This window comes from Ranitomeya variabilis, chromosome 2, assembly GCF_051348905.1.
Source record: "Ranitomeya variabilis isolate aRanVar5 chromosome 2, aRanVar5.hap1, whole genome shotgun sequence".
In the NCBI taxonomy this organism is placed as follows: Eukaryota; Metazoa; Chordata; class Amphibia; order Anura; family Dendrobatidae; genus Ranitomeya; species Ranitomeya variabilis.
Window position 1 is genome coordinate 265100814 of NC_135233.1, and position 21880 is coordinate 265122693.

General features: G+C 44.1%; 1 protein-coding gene across 3 annotated transcripts in view; it reads right to left on the reverse strand.

Annotated features, from left to right (window-relative positions):
- LOC143809333 (histo-blood group ABO system transferase 1-like) overlaps positions 1 to 21880 on the reverse strand; it is an 88919-nt gene that overhangs the window by 21481 nt on the left and 45558 nt on the right. For 2 of the 3 annotated variants that reach the window (XM_077292419.1, XM_077292420.1), the window contains exon 3: positions 20027 to 20083. The exons of the other annotated variant lie outside the window; for it this stretch is intronic. In XM_077292419.1, coding sequence (XP_077148534.1) covers positions 20027 to 20083 — 57 coding nt within the window. The remainder of the gene's footprint in view (positions 1 to 20026; positions 20084 to 21880) is intronic. 3 annotated transcript variants of the gene reach the window in all.

Consider the following 21880-nt stretch of genomic DNA (forward strand, 5'->3'; position numbering starts at 1 on the left):
CCGACGATAAAAATTAGCAAACCCCAAGAACTTCTGAAGGCTCTTAACAGATGTAGGTTGTGTCCAGTCACAAATAGCCTGAACCTTAACGGGATCCATCTCAATAGTAGAAGGAGAAAAAATGTACCCCAAAAAAGAAATCTTCTGGACTCCGAAGAGACACTTTGAGGCCTTCACAAACAGAGAATTGGCCCGCAAAACTTGAAACACCTTCCTGACCTGTAGAACATGAGACTCCCAGTCATCAGAAAACACCAAAATATCATCCAAATACACAATCATAAACTTATCCAGATATTCACGGAAAATATTGTGCATAAAGGAATGAAAGACTGACGGAGCATTGGAGAGTCCAAAAGGCATTACCAAATACTCAAAATGGCCCTCAGGCGTATTAAATGCGGTTTTCCACTCATCACCCTGTTTTATCCGCACCAGATTATACGCACCACGAAGATCTATTTTAGTGAACCACCTAGCCCCCTTAATGCGAGCAAACAAATCAGTAAATAATGGCAATGGATACTGGTATTTGACTGTAATCTTATTCAGAAGGCGATAATCTATACAAGGCCTCAGGGAACCATCTTTTTTTGCCACGAAAAAAAAAACCTGCTCCCAGAGGGGACGAAGATGGACGAATATGTCCCTTTTCCAAGGACTCCTTAATATAATTCCGCATAGCAGTATGCTCTGGCAGTGACAGATTAAATAAACGACCCCTAGGGAACTTACTGCCAGGAATCAATTCTATAGCACAGTCACACTCTCTATGGGGAGGGAGCGAATTGAGCTTAGGCTCCTCAAAAACATCCCTATAATCCGACAAAAACACAGGGATCTCCGAAGGAGTAGATGAAGCTATAGAAATCGGAGGTGCATCATCATGAACCCCGTGACATCCCCAGCTTAGCACAGACATTGTTTTCCAGTCCAGGACAGGATTATGAGTTTGTAACCATGGCAGACCAAGCACTAGTACATCATGTAAATTATACAGTACAAGGAAGCGAATCACCTCCTGATGAACGGGAGTCATGCGCATGGTCACTTGTGTCCAATACTGCGGTTTATTCATAGCCAATGGTGTAGAATCAATTCCTTTCAGAGGAATAGGAACTTCCAGAGGCTCTAGACTAAAACCGCAGCGTTTAGCAAATGACCAATCCATAAGACTCAGGGCAGCGCCTGAATCCACATAGGCATCGACGGAAATGGAAGACAGTGAAAAAATCAGAGTCACAGACAAAATGAACTTAGACTGCAGAGTATCAATGGCAAAAGATTTATCAACCCTTTTTGTGCGTTTAGAGCATGCTGATATAACATGAGCTGAATCACCACAATAAAAACACAAACCATTTTTCCGCCTATAATTTTGCCGTTCACTTCTGGACTGAATTCTATCACATTGCATGGTCTCAGGTGCCTGTTCAGAAGACACCGCCAACTGGTGCACGGGTTTGCGCTCCCGTAAACGCCGATCAATCTGAATGGCCATAGCCATAGACTCATTCAGACCTGTAGGCGCAGGGAACCCCACCATAATATCCTTAATGGCCTCAGAAAGACCATTTCTGAAGTTTGCAGCCAGGGCGCACTCATTCCACTGAGTAAGCACCGACCATTTCCGAAATTTCTGACAATATATTTCCGCTTCATCATGCCCCTGAGAGAGGGCTAATAAAGCCTTTTCAGCCTGAATCTCTAGGTTAGGTTCCTCATAGAGCAATCCCAATGCCAGAAAAAACGCATCCACACTGAGCAATGCAGGATCCCCTGGTGCCAATGCAAATGCCCAATTCTGAGGGTCGCCCCGTAGGAACGATATAACAATCTTGACCTGTTGAGCAGGGTCTCCAGAGGAGCGAGATTTCAAAGAGAGATACAATTTACAATTGTTCCTGAAATTCAGGAAGGTAGATCTATCTCCAGAAAAAAACTCTGGAATAGGAATTCTAGGTTCAGACATGGGAGTGTGAACAACGAAATCCTGTATGTTTTGAACCTTTGCCGCGAGATTACTCAGGCTGGAAGCCAAACTCTGGACATCCATGATAAACAGCTAAGATCAGAGCCATTCAAGGGTTAAGAGGAGGTAAGAAGCAGCTAGACAGCAATTAAGGGCTAGGCAGCAAAACTCTGAAGGGAAAAAAAATAAAAATAATTTTCCTTGAACACTTCTTATTCTCCTGCTTCAGCCCAAACAATTAACACTTTGTGGCCGGCTATACTGTCATGAATCCCCAATGGCTAGGGATAGCACAGGATGAGCAAAGTATAATAAATATCGGACGAGCTCTAGGGTGATGGAACCTGGGCTGACCGCTGCCCTACGCCTGACAAACGCAACTAGAGATAGCCAGGGAGCGTGCCTACGTTGGTTCTAGACGCCACGCACCAGCCTAAGAGCTAACTAGTACTGCAGAGAAAACAAAGACCTCATTTGCCTCCAGAGGAATTAACCCCAAAGATATAGTTGCCCCCCACATGTATTGACGGTGAAATGAGAGGAAGGCACACACATAGAGATGATGTATATAGCTTTAGCAAATAGAGGCCCGCTGAAAACTAGAAAGCAGAATGACACAAAAGGGGACTGAGCGGTCAGCAAAAAACCCTAATCAAAAAAACCATCCTGAGATTACAAGAACCCATGTGCCAACTCATGGCACATGGGGAGAACCTCAGTCCACTAGAGCAACCAGCTAACAAAGAGACATTCTAAGCAAGCTGGACAAAAAAACAAACAACTGAAAATCAGCACTTAGCTTATCCTGAAAGATCTGGGAGCAGGTAGGCAGGAACCAAACAGAGCACATCTGAACACATTGATAGCCGGCAAGGGAAATGACAGAGAGGCCAGGTAAAATAGGAAACACCCAGCCTCTGATGGACAGATGGAAACCAAAGGCCGCAACCCACCAAAGTCACCCAGTACCAGCAGTAACCACCAGAGGGAGCCCGCAAACAGAATCCACAACAGATCTTCCGGTGTCGTTTGCCATTCACAACGTGTTCCATAGGTCTTTGTTGCGGCGGTACGTTGTACCTGTGGTTCCTTCTGTTGAGCCTCCTGCTCCGGTGTTGGTTGAGGGCGAGTTGGAGTACGTGGTGGAGAAGATCTTGGATTCTCGTCTCTCCAGGCGGAGGCTTCAGTATCTGGTCAAGTGGAAGGGCTATGGTCAGGAGGATAATTCCTGGGTGGTTGCCTCTGATGTGCATGCGGCCGATTTAGTTCGTGCCTTTCACGCTGCCCATCCTGATCGCCCTGGTGGTCTTGGTGAGGGTTCGGTGACCCCTCCTTAAAGGGGGGGTACTGTTGTGAATTAGACTTTTTTGGCTCCCTCTTGTGGTCACTAGTGATATGACTCTGGGATTGTCTTTCCTCAGTTTGGCACCCACCTGGGTCGTTAGTCCAGGGGTGTTGCTATATAAACTTCCTGGTTTCTCAGTCCAGTGCCTGGCATCGTTGTAATCAGTTCCTTTCTGTTTGCTCCTGTCTGCTGGTCTTGGATCTTGCAAAATTAAGCTAAGTCCTGCTCCCTTGTTTTTTGGTTATTTGCTTTGCTCTTATTTTTTGTCCAGCTTGTACTAAATGTGATTCCTGATTTTGCTGGAAGCTCTAGGGGGCTGGTGTTCTCCCCCCGGGCCGTTAGACGGTTCGGGGGTTCTTGAATATCCAGCGTGGAAATTTTGATAGGGTTTTTGCTGACCATATAAGTCATCTTACTATATTCTGCTATTAGTCAGTGGGCCTCTCTTTGCTAAATATCTAGTTCATTCTTACGTTTGTCTTTTCTCCTTACCTCACCGTTATTATTTGTTGGGGGCTTGTATCCAACTTTTGGGGTCTTTTCTCTGGAGGCAAGAAAGGTCTATCTTTTCCCTTCTAGGGTTAGTTAGTTCTCCGGCTGGCGCGAGACGTCTAGAACCAACGTAGGCACGTTCCCCGGCTGCTGCTATTTGTGGTGCTAGGATTGGATATATGGTCAGCCCAGTTACCACTGCCCTATGAGCTGGTTTTTTGTGTTTGCAGACTTGGTATGTACTTTTGAGATCCTCTGCCATTGGGGTCATAACAAATATCATGTCTCGCACCATACACCAACGTCACATTGCACCACAGACTATCAATGAGTTGGCGGATGCTTTAGTCCAGGTCTGGGAGAAGATCCCTCAGGAGACCATCCGCTGCCTCATCAGCAGCATACCCAGGCGTTGTAGGGAGGTCATACAGGCACGTGGAGGCCACACACACTACTGAGCATCATTTCCTTCTCTTTAGGCATTTCCTCTGAAGTTGGATCAGCCTGTAACTTCATTTTTCACTTTGATTTTGAGTATCATTCCAAATCCAGACCTCTATGGGATATTAGTAGTGATTTACTGTACATTGATAATTTTTAGGTTTCATTGTTCTCAACACATTCCACTATGTGGAGATTTGTTTGCTCAAATAGCTTGGTTTTAGACCTTAATTAGCCTGTTAGGGCTACTTTAGGGGTCCTTTTACCTTAGTCTCTGACCCACTCCTTTACTTATGTGCTGGGGAAGGAGGGGGGGTGTGCTGTCAGCTTCATCTGAGTTGGGCACCAGAATACCTTGTCCCAGCCCTGTTTAGAGATATTCTGTGCAGCATGAGATGGTTCATTGTCAGCATGAAGAAGATTTTGCTACTGATGACACAGTTCTTCTTTTTGTACCATGGAAGAAAGTGGTCAGTCATAAACTCTATATACATTGCCGAGGTCATTTTCACACTTTCAGGGACCCTAATGGGGCTTACCAGCTCTCTCTCCATGATATCGGCCCAAAACATGACTTTGCCACCTTCTTGCTAAAATCGCAGTCTTGTTGGGACATGGTTGGCAATCCCAACGATACAAAAATATGACTAACTTGGAGTTCAAAGCCATCAGTGAATTACAAAATTATCCAAATCTAACCATCAGACAATCCGATAAAGGTGGCAGTGTTGTCGTTCTAGACACTACATTATATTTAAAATCCGTTCACACCATTCTTGATGATTTGTCCACATATAAACCTCTTGCGTCAGACCCCACCCAGCCATACAAGTGCAGGTTGTCCCATATTCTTGATGAAAGTGTAAGTTTAGGCATACTAAATAATACAATTCGTATATGGCTTCTTCCAGATCATCCCATAACACCCATTTTCCACGATCTTCCCCCCTCCTCACCGTCCCATAATTTCAAGCATTGGGTTTTTAAATAAAAATGTAAGTTTATGGGTTAATGAACACCTCCACCCTTTAGTTACCAGGATTCTAAGTTATTTAAAAGACACCTCCACAGTTCTTCAGGTTTTTGATCAGTTCCAATGGGAAAGTAATTTTAGATTTATAATTATTACTAATTTATACCATTCCTCATCAATTAGCTATTCAATCCATCTGTCATCACTTGGACTAATATAGTATTCTTCTAATTTGAAATATTTTATCATCAAATCCCTTTCATATATTTTTTATCACAATTTTTTTATGTTTGCTTCCCAATGTTTTCTCCAAACAATTGGTGCCCCGATGGGTTCTAGATTTTCCCCGTCCCTTGCTATTCTCTATATGGCATGGTGGGAGTAACTATATATTTTCAATTATACCAACCCCTTTTACAGTGCCATATACTGGTTTGGCAGGTATGTTGACGACCTGCTACTTGTATGGCAGGGTGATCTTTCTGATATTAAATAATTTTTTGTTTGCATCAATTCTAAAAATCTAATTAGAAAATGTACTATTGGTTCACCTGCCTATGAAATTCTTTTTATTTGGATATTTACCTCCCAGCAGATCCTATTAGTCCACAATATTACAACTTTTATGAATTGTGACACAAAATATGTAATTTATTGTATTTGCTGCCTTTCTTGCCATCTCAAATATATTGGATGTACCAGCCGCAAACTAAAAAGAAGAATCGAGGAACACCTTATCAACATCCACAATAAAAATGGATCCTACTCAAACATTTTGTCAATGTTCACAAAGGGGATAGCACCCATCTTTTGTTTTTTGGACTAGAAACAGTGAAAAAACCACCTGCTCGCAGGGGGAACAGACAAAGACTACTGACTATCAGAGAAGCCTTCTGGATTCTAAAACTGGATAGGGATGAACTTTAGGAATGATTTGCTTTATATTTATTCTTAAATCATTTACTTGTGCTTTTCATTTTGTTGGGTCAGCGCTGTGCACATGTTGTGCATCATTAATCCACTTAAGCTGATGATCCCTCATTGGTTTCTTTTTCTCTATATATACTTGAAGGTCTCACTTTTCTTTTATCCTGTGACTAAAGGTACCTTCACACTAAACGACGCTGCAGCGATATCGACAACGATGCCGATCGCTGCAGCGTCGCTGTTTGGTCACTGGAGAGCTGTCACACAGACCGCTCTCCAGTGACCAATGATGCCGAGGTCCCCAGGTAACCAGGGTAAACATCGGGTTGCTAAGCGCAGGGCCGCACTTAGTAACCCGATGTTTACCCTGGTTACCAGTGTAAATGTAAAAAAACAAACACTACATACTTACATTCGCGTCCCCCAGGGTCCGCTTCCCTGCACTGTGTAAGCGCCGGCAGTAGCAGGGCACAGCGGTGACGTCACCGCTGTGCTTTGCTTTCCGACCGGCACTGACACACTCAGTGCAGGAAGCTCTGAGCAGCAGCGCGGACGCCGGGGGACGTGACAGACATCAGAGGGTGAGTATGTAGTGTTTTTTTTTTTACTTTTACAATGGTAACCAGGGTAAATATCTGGTTACTATGCGCGGCCCTGCGCTTAGTAACCCGATATTTACCCTGGTTACCATTGTAAAACATTGCTGGCATCGTTGCTTTTGCTGTCAAACACAACGATACACGCCGATCTGACGACCAAATAAAGTTCTGAACTTTCAGCAACGACCAGCGATATCACAGCGGGATCCAGATCGCTGCTGCGTGTCAAACTCAATGATATCGCTATCCAGGACGCTGCAACGTCACGGATCGCTATCGTTATCGCTGCAAAGTCGTTTAGTGTGAAGGTACCTTAAGGGTGCCAGAAATGTGTCAGGTTCTCTCTATTTTAACTATGGCTGTCATGCCTTAAATAAAGTTTTTTTTATTTTACCTCATCGGGATGGTGTGCCAGAACAATCCTCTTTCTCTTCTAATGGTATTTTAGTAGCTGTTCTCTTAATCTGATTAATTTGTCTGGCAGAAACCTTACTCATTATGCCTTTATCTGCATGAACCCATCACTGTTCTGAATGAGCCACAAATCTCTTCACAGTACGATGATCATGCTTAAGTTTTCATGAAATAGCTAATGTTTTCATATGTTGTCCAAGGCATTGTAATATTTGTTGCTTTTGAGCAGCAGAGAGATTTTTTCCTTCCCATATTGCTTGAAACCTTTGGATGTTTAAAGGGAACCTGTTATCCGAAAAAACACTATTAACCTGCAAATAAGGGGTTAATTAGCAGATTAATTGCGTTACTAACCTGCCCAGTGCTAGCACATATCTGAACTGTGTGGGGGAGAAAATTAACTTTATTACCCCCGGCAGCATTTGTCAGGACTCGAACATTTTTTACCTTTTGTGCATTACTTCCCTTTTCCAACATGGCGTCTTTGGTCTCATGTGCACTTGTCTTCCTGCTATAAAACTCCACCCCAGCCTTCAGTCTGTGCTAGATTATTCTGCTTTGCATCCAGCTCCTGATTACTCCCTGGCCTTGCACCTGCACCTGCTCCTGTGAACCTGTGTGGTGATCCTGCTACTCTGCTCTGAGTTCCTGCTGCATACACCAGTGTTCAGTAATCCTCCTTCATCTGCTGCTCGTGTTACTTCCATCTGCATTTGCTGGACATGTAAGCTGTTTGCTGCTCTGCAAAACCTGAGACTATTAAGCAGGCCTCCCTGGTTGAGCTAAGATATGATTTGAACTGCCTTATAGCATATCTATCTGTGCCTGGACTAAGTCAAGGATCTATTCGTGTCAAGTTTCCTCAAGAATAACTGTGCTTCATAGACTTTCTGTTTGTTTGCATCTACCTCTGAAGTTTCCTATTGACTGCCAAGCTGCGTTTATTATTTGCACCAAGTGTTGTGGACTTGAGTTTCTCTCTGCACCTGTTTGAATCACCGTGTGATAATATAAACTTTACCACTTATAACACTGTGTCCTGTTGTCTTGTTCCACGAAAAGAGTCTCCTGAATTATCCCCTATAATTATTACAGGAAAATCTAGCCATAAAAAAAAAGGAGACTGCTGGAACAATGACTATAGAGAGCAGATTAGAGCAGGTGTTTTCCATAATTAGATCACTGCAGAAAGATGTGGAAGGTCTGCAAAAGAAATTTGGAAGCTTTGAACACAATCAACAAGTGTTTGGACAAACTTTGCAGGACTTAAGCAATCGCATGGCAGCCCAGGAAAACAAACTTGCTGGCATAGAGTCTCAGTATGGACGGGCTTTTCAGGACATAAGCACGCAAATAGCTGCACAAGTGACTTTACCCTCTGGGCAACCGCCACCAGCTAGCCCACCTAAGTTGCCCCCATTCAGATTTAATGGTGATCGCGACAAATTTCGTGGCTTTGTGAATCAATGTATGCTATATTTTAATGTGCATGCTGACCGTTTTCCTACTGATAGATCCAAAGTATTGTGTGTAATAATGCTACTGATCTCACGAGCGCTCGCCTGGGCGAATCCGATGATTGAGTCTCGTGACCCACGGTTAAAAGACTTGGATGATTTATTGGCTGCTATGGGATTAATGTTTGATGACCCTAATCGCCGTGCAACCGCTGAATCTGCTTTGTTGTCTTTACGCCAGGCTAAACGTTCTGTTATTGAGTATGCCACTGAATTCAGGAGATTAGCGGTAGATACCAATTGGGACAGTTATGCACAATTGCCTATTTTTAAAAGGGGTCTGTCTAGTATTATAAAAGATGAACCAGCTCACTCGGAGTCACCACAAGAACTAGAGACATTTATACAGCATTGTGTGCGCATAGACATTCGCCTTACTGAGTGTAGGCAGGAGAAATTTGCTGCATATAACCGTATTTCTAACTTTTCCCTTCCTTCCAAAGAGCCTGCAGGTAAAACATCTCGGGAAGTGGAGGAGGTGCCCATGCAAATTGATTCTGTTCAGAGACGCGAGATCAATGAGCGCCGGGAGCATCGCCTTCGTGAAAGTCTATGTTTCTACTGCGGCCAGTCTGACCACTTCTTGATCAATTGTCCTAAGTGTCCTAGACGGCCTAAAAAGGTGCTAGCAGCAATAGGGGAGTATGACAACTGTGATGATGAATCTGACATCTCTGAATGTAGCCTGCCTTTAAACGCTGTATTCCATTCACTTTCTATGACTTCACCCCCCAAGGAGCTGAAGGAAAAGAACTCTCACTGTTCTCTCCCTATTAAGATCCTGTGTTCAGGACAGTGGGTTTCCAGTTCAGCTATGATTGACTCTAGTGCAGGTGGCAATTTCATGGATATCGCATTTGCCAAGGAACATGGTATTAAAATTCAGCAAAGAGCCTCTCCAATTACCATGGAAACAGTGGATGGGTCACCTTTAATCTCTGGGCCTGTGGATCAGGAGACCGTACCCCTTGACATTTTGTTGGAGCCTAATCATCAGGAGCAACTTTCTTTCTTGCTAATTTCTTCTCCTCATTTTCCTGTGATTTTAGGCATTCCTTGGTTGCGTTCTCAGAACCCAATTATCAACTGGGAGACAAAGGAGATTATCTTTCCAACAAGGAGCAACTCAGCGTTAACAGAAGCTGTCCCTGAGTCCATGGCTACGGAACCACATGTACAGGTATTTTTTTTACCTCCAGCATATAAAGAGATCTCTGACGTCTGTGACAAGAAGAATGCAGATCAGCTTCCTCCACACAGGCATTATGACTGTTCCATTGAGTTGCTTCCTGGGGCAGATATTCCTTTTGGTCACGTATACCCTTTAGCGGCACCTGAGCTTCAAGCCTTAACCCCTTAAGCCCCGAGGGTGGTTTGCACGTTAATGACCAGGCCAATTTTTACAATTCTGACCACTGTCCCTTTATGAGGTTATAACTCTGGAACGCTTCAACGGATCTTGGCGATTCTGACATTGTTTTCTCGTGACATATTGTACTTCATGTTAGTGGTAAAATTTCTTCGATATAACTTGCGTTTATTTGTGAAAAAAATGAATATTTGGCGAAAATTTTGAAAATTTCGCAATTTTCCAACTTTGAATTTTTATGCCCTTAAATCACAGACATATGTCACACAAAATACTTAATAAATAACATTTCCCACATGTCTACTTTACATCAGCACAATTTTGGAACCAAAATTTTTTTTTGTGACGGAGTTATAAGGGTTAAAAGTTGACCAGCAATTTCTCATTTTTACAACACCATTTTTTTTTAGGGACCACATCTCATTTGAAGTCATTTTGACGGGTCTATATGATAGAAAATACCCAAGTGTGACACCATTCTAAAAACTGCACCCCTCAAGGTACTCAAAACCACTTTCAAGAAGTTTATTAACCCTTCAGGTGTTTCACAGGAATTTTTGGAATGTTTAAATAAAAATGAACATTTAACTTTTTTTCACACAAAATTTATTTCAGCTCCAATTTGTTTTATTTTACCAAGGGTAACAGGAGAAAATAGACCCCAAAAGTTGTTGTACAATTTGTCCTGAGTACGCTGATACCCCATATGTGGGGGTAAACCACAGTTTGGGCGCATGGCAGAGCTTGGAAGCAAAGGAGCGCCATTTGACTTTTCAATGCAAAATTGACTGGAATTGAGATGGGACGCCATGTTGCATTTGGAGAGCCCCTGATGTGCCTAAACATTGAAACCCCTAACAAGTGACACCATTTTGGAAAGTAGACCCCCTAAGGAACTTATCTAGATGTGTGGTGAGCACTTTGACCCAACAAGTGCTTTACAGAAGTTTATAATGCAGAGCCGTAAAAATAAAAAATCATATTTTTTCACAAAAATGATCTTTTCACCCCCAATTTTTTATTTTCCCAAGGGTGAGAGAAGAAATTGGACCCCAAAAATTGTTGTGCAATTTGTCCTGAGTACGCTGATACCCCATATGTGGGTGTAAACCATTGTTTGGGCGCAGGGCAGAGCTCGGAAGGGAAGGAGCGCCATTTGACTTTTCAATGCAAAATTGACTGGAATTGAGATGGGACGCCATGTTGCATTTAGAGAGCCCTTGATGTGCCTAAACATTGAAACCCCTAACAAGTGACACCATTTTGGAAAGTAGACCCCCTAAGGAACTTATCTAGATGTGTGGTGAGCACTTTGACCCAACAAGTGCTTCACAGAAGTTTATAATGCAGAGCCGTAAAAATAAAAAATCATATTTTTTCACAAAAATGATCTTTTCACCCCCATTTTTTTATTTCCCCAAGGGTAAGAGAAGAAATTAGACCACAAAAGTTGTTGTGCAATTTGTCCTGAGTACGACGATACCCCATATGTGGGTGTAAACCATTGTTTGGGCGCATAGCAGAGCTCAGAAGGGAAGAAGCGCTATTTTACTTTTCAATGCAAAATTGACTGGAATTAAGATGGGATGCCATGTTGCGTTTGGAGAGCCCCTGATGTGCCTAAACATTAAACCCCCCCACAAGTGACACCATTTTGGAAAGTAGACCCCCTAAGGAACTTATCTAGATGTGTTTTGAGAGCTTTGAACCCCCAAGTGTTTCACTACAGTTTATAACGCAGAGCCGTGAAAATAATTTTTTTTTTTTTTTTTCACAAAAATGAAATTTAGCCCCCAGTTTTGTATTTTCACAAGGGTATCAGGATAAATTGGACCCTAAAAGTTGTTGTCCAATTTGTCCTGAGTACGCTGATACCCCCTATGTGGGGGGGAACCACTGTTTGGGCGCATGACAGAGCTCAGAAGGGAAGGAGCGCCATTTGGAATGCAGACTTAAATGGATTGGTCTGCAGGCGTCACGTTGCATTTGCAGAGCCCCTGATGTACCCAAACAGTACAAACCCCCCACAAGTGACCCCATATTGGAAACTAGACCCCCCAAGGAACTTATCTAGATGTGTTGTGAGAACTTTGAACCCCCAAGTGTTTCATTACAGTTTATAACGCAGAGCCGTGAAAATAAAAATTATTTTTTTTTTCACAAAAATGATTTTTTAGCCCCCAGTTTTGTATTTTCACAAGGGTATCAGGATAAATTGGACCCTAAAAGTTGTTGTCCAATTTGTCCTGAGTACGCTGATACCCCCTATGTGGGGGGGAACCACTGTTTGGGCGCATGACAGAGCTCAGAAGGGAAGGAGCGCCATTTGGAATGCAGACTTAAATGGATTGGTCTGCAGGCGTCACGTTGCATTTGCAGAGCCCCTGATGTACCCAAACAGTACAAACCCCCCACAAGTGACCCCATATTGGAAACTAGACCCCCCAAGGAACTTATCTAGATGTGTTGTGAGAACTTTGAACCCCCAAGTGTTTCATTACAGTTTATAACGCAGAGCCGTGAAAATAAAAATTATTTTTTTTTTCACAAAAATGATTTTTTAGCCCCCAGTTTTGTATTTTCACAAGGGTATCAGGATAAATTGGACCCTAAAAGTTGTTGTCCAATTTGTCCTGAGTACGCTGATACCCCCTATGTGGGGGGGAACCACTGTTTGGGCGCATGACAGAGCTCAGAAGGGAAGGAGCGCCATTTGGAATGCAGACTTAAATGGATTGGTCTGCAGGCGTCACGTTGCATTTGCAGAGCCCCTGATGTACCCAAACAGTACAAACCCCCCACAAGTGACCCCATATTGGAAACTAGACCCCCCAAGGAACTTATCTAGATGTGTTGTGAGAACTTTGAACCCCCAAGTGTTTCATTACAGTTTATAACGCAGAGCCGTGAAAATAAAAATTATTTTTTTTTTCACAAAAATGATTTTTTAGCCCCCAGTTTTGTATTTTCACAAGGGTATCAGGATAAATTGGACCCTAAAAGTTGTTGTCCAATTTGTCCTGAGTACGCTGATACCCCCTATGTGGGGGGGAACCACTGTTTGGGCGCATGACAGAGCTCGGAAGGGAAGGAGCGCCATTTGGCATGCAGACTTAAATGGATTGGTCTGCAGGCGTCACGTTGCATTTGCAGAGCCCCTGATGTACCCAAATAGTACAAACCCCCCACAAGTGACCCCATATTGGAAACTAGACCTCCCAAGGAACTTATCTAGATGTGTTGTGAGAACTTTGAACCCCCAAGTGTTTCACTACAGTTTACAACGCAGAGCCGTGAAAATAAAACATATTTTTTTTCCCACAAAAATGATTTTTAGCCCCCCAAATTTTTATTTTCCCAAGGATAACAAGAGAACTTGGACCCCAGAAGTTGTTGTTCAATTTGTCCCTAGTACGCTGATACCCCATATGTTGGGGTAAACCCCTTTTTGGACGCACGGGAGAGCTCGGAAGGGAAGGAGCACTGTTTTACTTTTTCAACGCAGAATTGGCTGGAATTGAGATTGGATGCCATGTCGCGTTTGGAGAGCCCCTGATGTGCCTGAACAGTGGAAACTCCCCAATTCTGCCTGAAACCCTACCCCTAACCTCACCCCTAACCGTTTACTGAACATTTTCTGACAGTCATAAGTGCCACGTATATAAGTGCCAAGTATATAAGTGCCACGTATGTAAGTGCCACGTATGTAAGTGCCACGTATGTAAGTGCCACGTATATAAGTGCCACGTATATAAGTGCCACGTATTTAAGTGCCACGTATTTAAGTGCCACGTATTTAAGTGCCACGTATTTAAGTGCCACGTATTTAAGTGCCACGTATTTAAGTGCCACGTATTTAAGTGCCACGTATTTAAGTGCCACGTATTTAAGTGCCACGTATTTAAGTGCCACGATATTTCAGTGCCACGTATTTCAGTGCCACGTATTTCAGTGCCACGTATTTCAGGCACTGAAAAATACTTAAATACGTGGCACTTAAATACGTGGCACTTAAATACGTGGCACTTAAATACGTGGCACTTAAATACGTGGCACTTAAATACGTGGCACTTAAATACGTGGCACTTAAATACGTGGCACTTAAATACGTGGCACTTAAATACGTGGCACTTAAATACGTGGCACTTAAATACGTGGCACTTAAATACGTGGCACTTATATACGTGGCACTTATATACGTGGCACTTATATACGTGGCACTTATATACGTGGCACTTATATACGTGGCCACTGAAATATCGTGGCACTTATATACGTATATACGTATATAAACGTATATTTCAGTGCCACGTATTTCAGGTTAGGGGTAGGGTTAGGGTTTTTTGTTTTTTTCTTGTTTTCTTGTGTTTTTCTATAAAAACGCATGCGTTTTACCGCGTTTACATGCATTTTTTCACACATGCGGTTTTTTTAAAAAACGCATGCAGATAAAAACGCAAGTGTGAAACCAGACTAAAAGACGCTTTTTATAGCAAAAAAGTTTTTGCGTCTCCACATTTTGAGACCTATAATTTTTCCACATTTTGGTCCACAGAGTCATGTGAGGTCTTGTTTTTTGCGGGACGAGTTGACGTTTTTATTGGTAACATTTTCGGACACGTGACCATTTTTTATCACTTTTTATTCCGATTTTTGTGAGGCAGAATAACCAAAAACCAGCTATTCATGAATTTCTTTTGGGAGAGGCGTTTATACCGTTCTGCGCTTGGTAAAATTGATAAAGCAGTTTTATTCGTCGGGTCAGTACGATTACAGCGATACCTCATTTATATCATTTTTTTATGTTTTGACGCTTTTATACGATAAAAACTATTTTATAGAAAAAATAATTATTTTGGTATCGCTTTATTCTCAGGACTATAACTTTTTTATTTTTTTGCTGATGATGCTGTATGGCGGCTCGTTTTTTGCGGGACAAGATGACGTTTTCAGCGGTAACATGGTTATTTATATCCGTCTTTTTGACCGCGTGTTATTCCACTTTTTGTTCGGCGGTATGGTAATAAAGCGTTGTTTTTTGCCTCGTTTTTTTTTTTTTTTTCTTACGGTGTTTACTGAAGGGGTTAACTAGTGGGCCAGTTTTATAGGTTGGGTCGTTACGGACGCGGCGATACTAAATATGTGTACTTTTATTGTTTTTGTTTGTTTTTTTTAGATAAAGAAATGTATTTATGGGAATAATATTTTTTTTTTTTATTATTATTTATTTAGGAATTTTTTTTTTTTTTTTTTACACATGTGGAAATTTTTTTTTTTACTTTTTTACTTTGTCCCAGGGGGGGACATTACAGATCGCTGATCTCACAGTGTGCACAGCACTCTGTGAGATCTCCGATCTCACTTACAGCCGTGCAGGCTGCAGCTTTCATCTGCAGCCTGCTCCGACCCGGAAGTGCTCCCTGCAGGACCCGGATACAGCCCCTCGGCCATTTTGGATCCGGGGCCTGCAGGGAGAAGACGTTCGGTACGAGGTGAGTACATCACCTTGTACCGATCGTCTCAGGGAAGCACGCAGGGAGCCCCCTCCCTGCGCGATGCTTCCCTGTACCGCCGGTACACCGCGATCATGTTTGATCGCGGTGTGCCGGGGGTTAATGTGCCGGGGGCGGTCCGTGACCGCTCCTGGCACATAGTGCCGGATGTCAGCTGCGATATGCAGCCGACACCCGGCCGCGATCGGCCGCGCTCCCCCCGTGAGTGCGGCCGATCGCGTATGACGTACTATACCGTCACCGGGAATTAAGGCCCACCCCACCTCGACGGTATAGTACGTCATACGGGATTAAGGGGTTAAAGGAGTATATTGATGAAAATCTGGCCAAAGGCTTCATACGTCCTTCTTCCTCACCAGCAGGGGCACCCATTTTTTTTGTAAAGAAGAAGGATGGGACCCTGAGACCCTGTGTTGACTATCGGGAACTCAATAAGGTAACCGTACGAAACCGTTGCCCTTTGCCTCTGATTCCCGAATTACTGGAAAGAGTCCGCCATGCTAAGGTGTTCTCTAAGCTGGATCTTCGTGGGGCTTATAATTTGGTGCGTATTCGCCCAGGGGATGAGTGGAAGACGGCATTCAGATGCCGGTATGGACACTTTGAATCTCTTGTGATGCCCTTCGGGCTTTGTAACGCCCCTGCAGCATTTCAACACCTTGTTAATGACATCTTCAGAGATTTGTTGGACCAGTTTGTGGTGATCTATTTGGACGATATACTAATCTTTTCTGACTCTCTACAGGAACATGAAGAACATGTCAAAACTGTATTAAGATGTCTGAAAGAGAACCATCTGTATATCAAGCCGGAGAAATGCGAGTTCCATCGTTCTGAGATACAGTTCTTGGGTTATATCATCTCTCCCCAGGGGCTGAACATGGAATCTGGTAAGATTCAGGCTATCCTTGACTGACCGGCACCCAAGAACGTTAAGGAGGTCCAATTTTTTATTGGTTTTGCAAATTTCTACAGACGCTTCATTCAAAATTTTTCTGATATTGGCCGTCCCATTACTTCCTTGACAAAGAAGGAAAAGCCCTTTAAGTGGTCATCACAGGCTCAAGAAGCTTTTGATCGGCTGAAGATCTGTTTCACATCAGCACCGCTGTTGATACACCCAGATCCAACACATCCTTTCATTGTGGAGGTGGACGCTTCTGATAATGCTTTGGGGGCTATTCTCTCCCAAAGAACTGGAGAGAAGGGTCTGCTACATCCTTGTGCTTTCTTTTCCCGTAGACTAACCTCAGCAGAGAAGAATTACGACGTGGGAGACAAGGAATTGCTGGCTATTATTGCGGCTTTCAAAGAATGGAGGCATCATCTGCAAGGAGCTGCACAACAGATCATGGTGCTAACTGACCATCACAATCTAGAGTTCCTTAGATCCGCTAGATGTCTTTCTCCTCGTCAGGCTCGTTGGAACTTATTCTTAAATCAATTTAACTTTGTTATCTCGTACCGTCCAGGTTCTCGTAATGGGAAGGCTGATGCTTTATCCCGAATCCGTGCTGCGGATTCCGTACCTGGAGCCCCGTCCAAGACCATTCTATCTGATGCCAATTTCATCGGAGTTATCCACGATCAGGACTTGTGGAAGGAGTGCAGGGAGGCCTATGAAGGTAATGTATTTCTGGCCAACCCACCTGTGGATATTAATCTTGTCTTTAAGGGTGGCATGTGGTTCAGAGATCGATGTATCTATGTCCCGGAGGTCGTCCGTCTGCAGATCCTCAAGTTGGTACATGACTCCAAGTTGGCTGGTCACAGGGGGGTACAGAAGACACAAGAGTTCCTGAGCCAATTCTTCTGGTGGCCAACTTGCCTGAAGGATACCAAGGACTATGTTCTCTCTTGCGAGGTATGTGCCCGTTACAAGACTCCTCATGTGGCACCTACGGGTCTTCTACAACCATTACCTGTTCCATCCCGCCCTTGGGGGTCTATATCAATGGACTTTATTGTGGAGCTGCCTACATCGGGGGGCATGAATACAATCATGGTGGTAGTTGATCGCCTGACTAAAGCTGCTCATTTTGTTCCGTGCACCGGCCTCCCCTCAGCTAAAGATACAGCGAACTTGGTTATACAGAATGTCTTTCGGTTGCATGGGGTGCCGGATGAGATCATCTCTGACCGTGGAGTACAGTTCACTTCAAGATTCTGGAAGGGGTTTTGCTCTGCACTCAATATTAATGTCTGTCTCTCTTCCGCTTACCATCCCCAGACAAATGGTCAGACTGAGCGTACCAACCAGACGCTGGAACAATATCTAAGATGCTATGTCAGCCATCTCCAGGATGATTGGTTGGAGTTGTTGCCGTTAGCCGAATTTTCATATAATAATTCTCAGAGCGCCTCCACTAAATTTACACCTTTCTTTGCCAATCTGGGTTATCATCCGTGTATTTTACCTAGGTCTCCAATTAATTCTCCAGTTCCAGCAGTGGAGGAAAGGCTGGCTGCGATGAGACAAAATCTGGAGGTTCTGAAGGAATCCCTGACCACGGCTCAAGAACATTATAAGAGATCGACTGATAGATTCCGTAAACCCGCACCCATGTTCAAGGTAGGAGATTCCGTGTGGTTAGCAACTAAGAATCTGAAATTAAACGTTCCTTCACAAAAACTTGGACAGAAATTCATTGGCCCTTTCAAGATCAACAGTATTGTGAGCTCTGTGGCCTGCCGGCTGAAGCTACCTAGGACAATGAAGGTACACCCAGTTTTTCATGTATCTTAACTAAAGCCTGTATCTCCTAATACCTTCCAGGGACGTGTTGTGCCACCTCCGCAGCCTGTGTTGATTGATGGGCAAGAACAATTTGTGGTGGAGGAAATTATTGATTCCAGGATTCGCAGGAATCGGCTCCAATATCTGATAAGATGGCAGGGATATCCCCCTGAGGAAGACTCTTGGGAACCTGTGGAAAACATCAATGCCCAACAGAAGATTTCTCGTTTGCATCAGAGATTCCCTGAGAAACCAGGTCCAGGATCGTCCTGAGGCCGCTTCTATAAGGAGGGAGTAATGTCAGGACTCTGAACATTTTTTACCTTTTGTGCATTACTGCCCTTTTCCATCATGGCATCTTTGGTCTCATGTGCACTTGTCTTCCTGCTATAAAACTCCACCCCAGCCTTCAGTCTGTGCTAGATTATTCTGCTTTGCATCCAGCTCCTGATTACTCCCTGGCCTTGCACCTGCTCCTGTGAACCTGTGTGGTGATCCTGCTACTCTGCTCTGAGTTCCTGCTGCATACACCAGTGTTCAGTAATCCTCCTTCATCTGCTGCTCGTGTTACTTCCATCTGCATTTGCTGGACATGTAAGCTGTTTGCTGCTCTGCAAAACCTGAGACTATTAAGCAGGCCTCCCTGGTTGAGCTAAGATATGATTTGAACTGCCTTATAGCATATCTATCTGTGCCTGGACTAAGTCAAGGATCTATTCGTGTCAAGTTTCCTCAAGAATAACTGTGCTTCATAGACTTTCTGTTTGTTTGCATCTACCTCTGAAGTTTCCTATTGACTGCTAAGCTGCGTTTATTATTTGCAAGAAGTGTTGTGGACTTGAGTTTTTCTCTGCACCTGTTTGAATCACCGTGTGATAATATAAACTTTACCACTTATAAAACTGTGTCCTGTTGTCTTGTTCCACGCAAAGAGTCTCCTGAATTATCCCCTATAATTATTACAGCATTCCAGTTTCAGTCACGGGGGCAGCGCTGGTTCAGTCACCGCTCTGAATATACAGAGCAGGGTCTGTAACCGCGGCCCAGGCACTGACGGACACTCGCTTTGCATTAGGGCCAGCTGTCAGTCAGGGCCAGGAGCACGGCTACAGCCAGTGCTCTGTTTATTCAGAGCGGTTACTGAACTGGCATCACCCCTGTGACTAAAACTGGATTGCTGCCAGGGAGGAATAGAGTTCATTTTCTCAATCACAGAGATTGGATAAGTGTGAGCACCGGGCAGGTTAGTAACGCTATTAAACTGCAGATTAACCCTATATCTGAAGGTTAATAGTGATTTTCTGGTGACAGGTTCCCTTTAATAATGTGGAACGCCCTTCTTAATTAGTTTTCCTTTAATTGCGCTCACCTGATAAACTATTAATTACAGATGTGTGAGATTCATGTCAGTGATCCAAAGACTCTGAGACACAAGATCGTCTCGGAGTTTATGTAAAACATAAAAAATTACATCTTTACGACAAATCCAATTTGCATAATAATTTGGAAGGCGGTGCATGTCATCTTCTGTCTGTTCCGAGTATTCTCTTGCTATACATTCATGTTGGTCAGTGCCAGGCATCCTTCACCCAGAGGTGTGGGCGCCAGAAGGTCTATGGAGAATACAGTATGGAGCAGATACTAATGGATTTTGGGAGGATGGCCATGGTTCAGTCACTACCGTCAAGCATACTCCCTATGTAGGATACAGTGCGGTACTCACTCACTTTGTCCTGCATGAGAAAATCCCCCTGGAGTGCCACTCGCTGCTCTGCATACTGTACCTGAGGGAGAGAAGACACTCATTAGTCTCCACATTCCAGCCTAACACACTGGTGCTTAGGACGGGGCAAAAGAACATTTCCAACAGGTCTTATACCTCCCTTATAGTATCTCTCCCATCTCCTCCATATACAGGAACGCTCTACTGACAGCTGTCTTTCCCATCTCCTCCATATTCTGCAACGCTCTACTGACAGCTGTCTCTCCCATCTCCTCCATATTCAGGAACGCTCTACTGACAACTGCCTCTCCCATCTCCTTCATATACAGGAACGCTCTACTGACAGCTGTCTCTCCCATCTCCTCCATATTCAGGAATGCTCTACTGACAGCTGTCTCTCCCATCTCCTCCATATTCAGGAACGCTCTACTGACAGCTGTCTCTCCCATCTCCTCCATATACAGGAACGCTCTACTGACAGCTGTCTCTCCCATCTGCTACATATTCTGCAACGCTCTACGGACAGCTGTCTCTCCCATCTCCTCCACATTCTGGAACGCTCTACTGACAGATGTCTCTCCCATCTCCTCCATATTCAGGAACGCTCTACTGACAGCTGTCTCTCCCATCTCCTCCATATTCAGGAACGCTCTGCTGACCGCTGTCTCTCCCATCTCCTCCATATTCTGGAACACTCTGCTGACCGCTGTCTCTCCCATCTCTTCCATATTCAGGAATGCTCTACTGACATCTGTCTCCCATCTCCTCCATATTCTGGAACGTTCTGCTGACCGCTGTCTCTCCCATCTCTTCCATATTCAGGAATGCTCTACTGACAGCTGTCTCTCCCATCTCCTCCATATTCAGGAAAGCTCTACTGACATCTGTCTCTCCCATCTCCTCCATATTCTGGAACGCTCTGCTGACCGCTGTCTCTCCCATTTCTTCCATATTCAGGAATGCTCTACTGACAGCTGTCTCTCCCATCTCCTCCATATTCAGGAACGCTCTGCTGACCGCTGTCTCTCCCATCTCCTCCATATTCAGGAACGCTCTACTGACAGCTGTCTCTTCCATCTCCTCCATATTCTGGAACGCTCTGCTGACCGCTGTCTCTCCCATCTGCTCCATATTCAGGAACGCTCTACTGACAGCTGTCACTCCCATCTCCTCCATATTCTGGAACGCTCTACTGACAGCTGTCTCTCCCATCTCCTCCATATTCTGCAACGCTCTACTAACAGCTGTCTGTCCCATCTCCTCCATATTCAGGAACGCTCTACTGATAGGTGTCTCTCCCATCTCCTCCATATTCAGGAACACTCTACTGACAGCTGTCTCTCCCATCTCCTCCATATTCAGGAACGCTCTGCTGACCGCTGTCTCTCCCATCCCCTCCATATTCAGGAACGCTCTACTGACAGCTGTCTCTCCCATCTCCTCCATAATCTAGAACGCTCTGCTGATCACTGTCTCTTCCATCTCTTCCATATTCAGGAATGCTCTACTGACAGCTGTCTCTCCCATCTCCTCCATATTCAGGAACGCTCTGCTGACCGCTGTCTCTCCCATCTCCTCCATATTCAGGAATGCTCTACTGACAGCTGTCTCTCCCATCTCCTCCATATTCTGCAACGCTCTACTGACAGCTGTCTGTCTCATCTCCATATTCAGGTACGCTCTACTGACAGCTGTCTCTCCCATCTCCTCCATATACAGGAACGCTCTACTGACAGCTGTCTCTCCCATCTTCTCCATATTCTGCAACGCTCTACGGACAGCTGTCTCTCCCATCTCCTCCATATTCAGGAATGCTCTACTGACAGCTGTCTCTCCCATCTCCTCCATATTCTGGAAC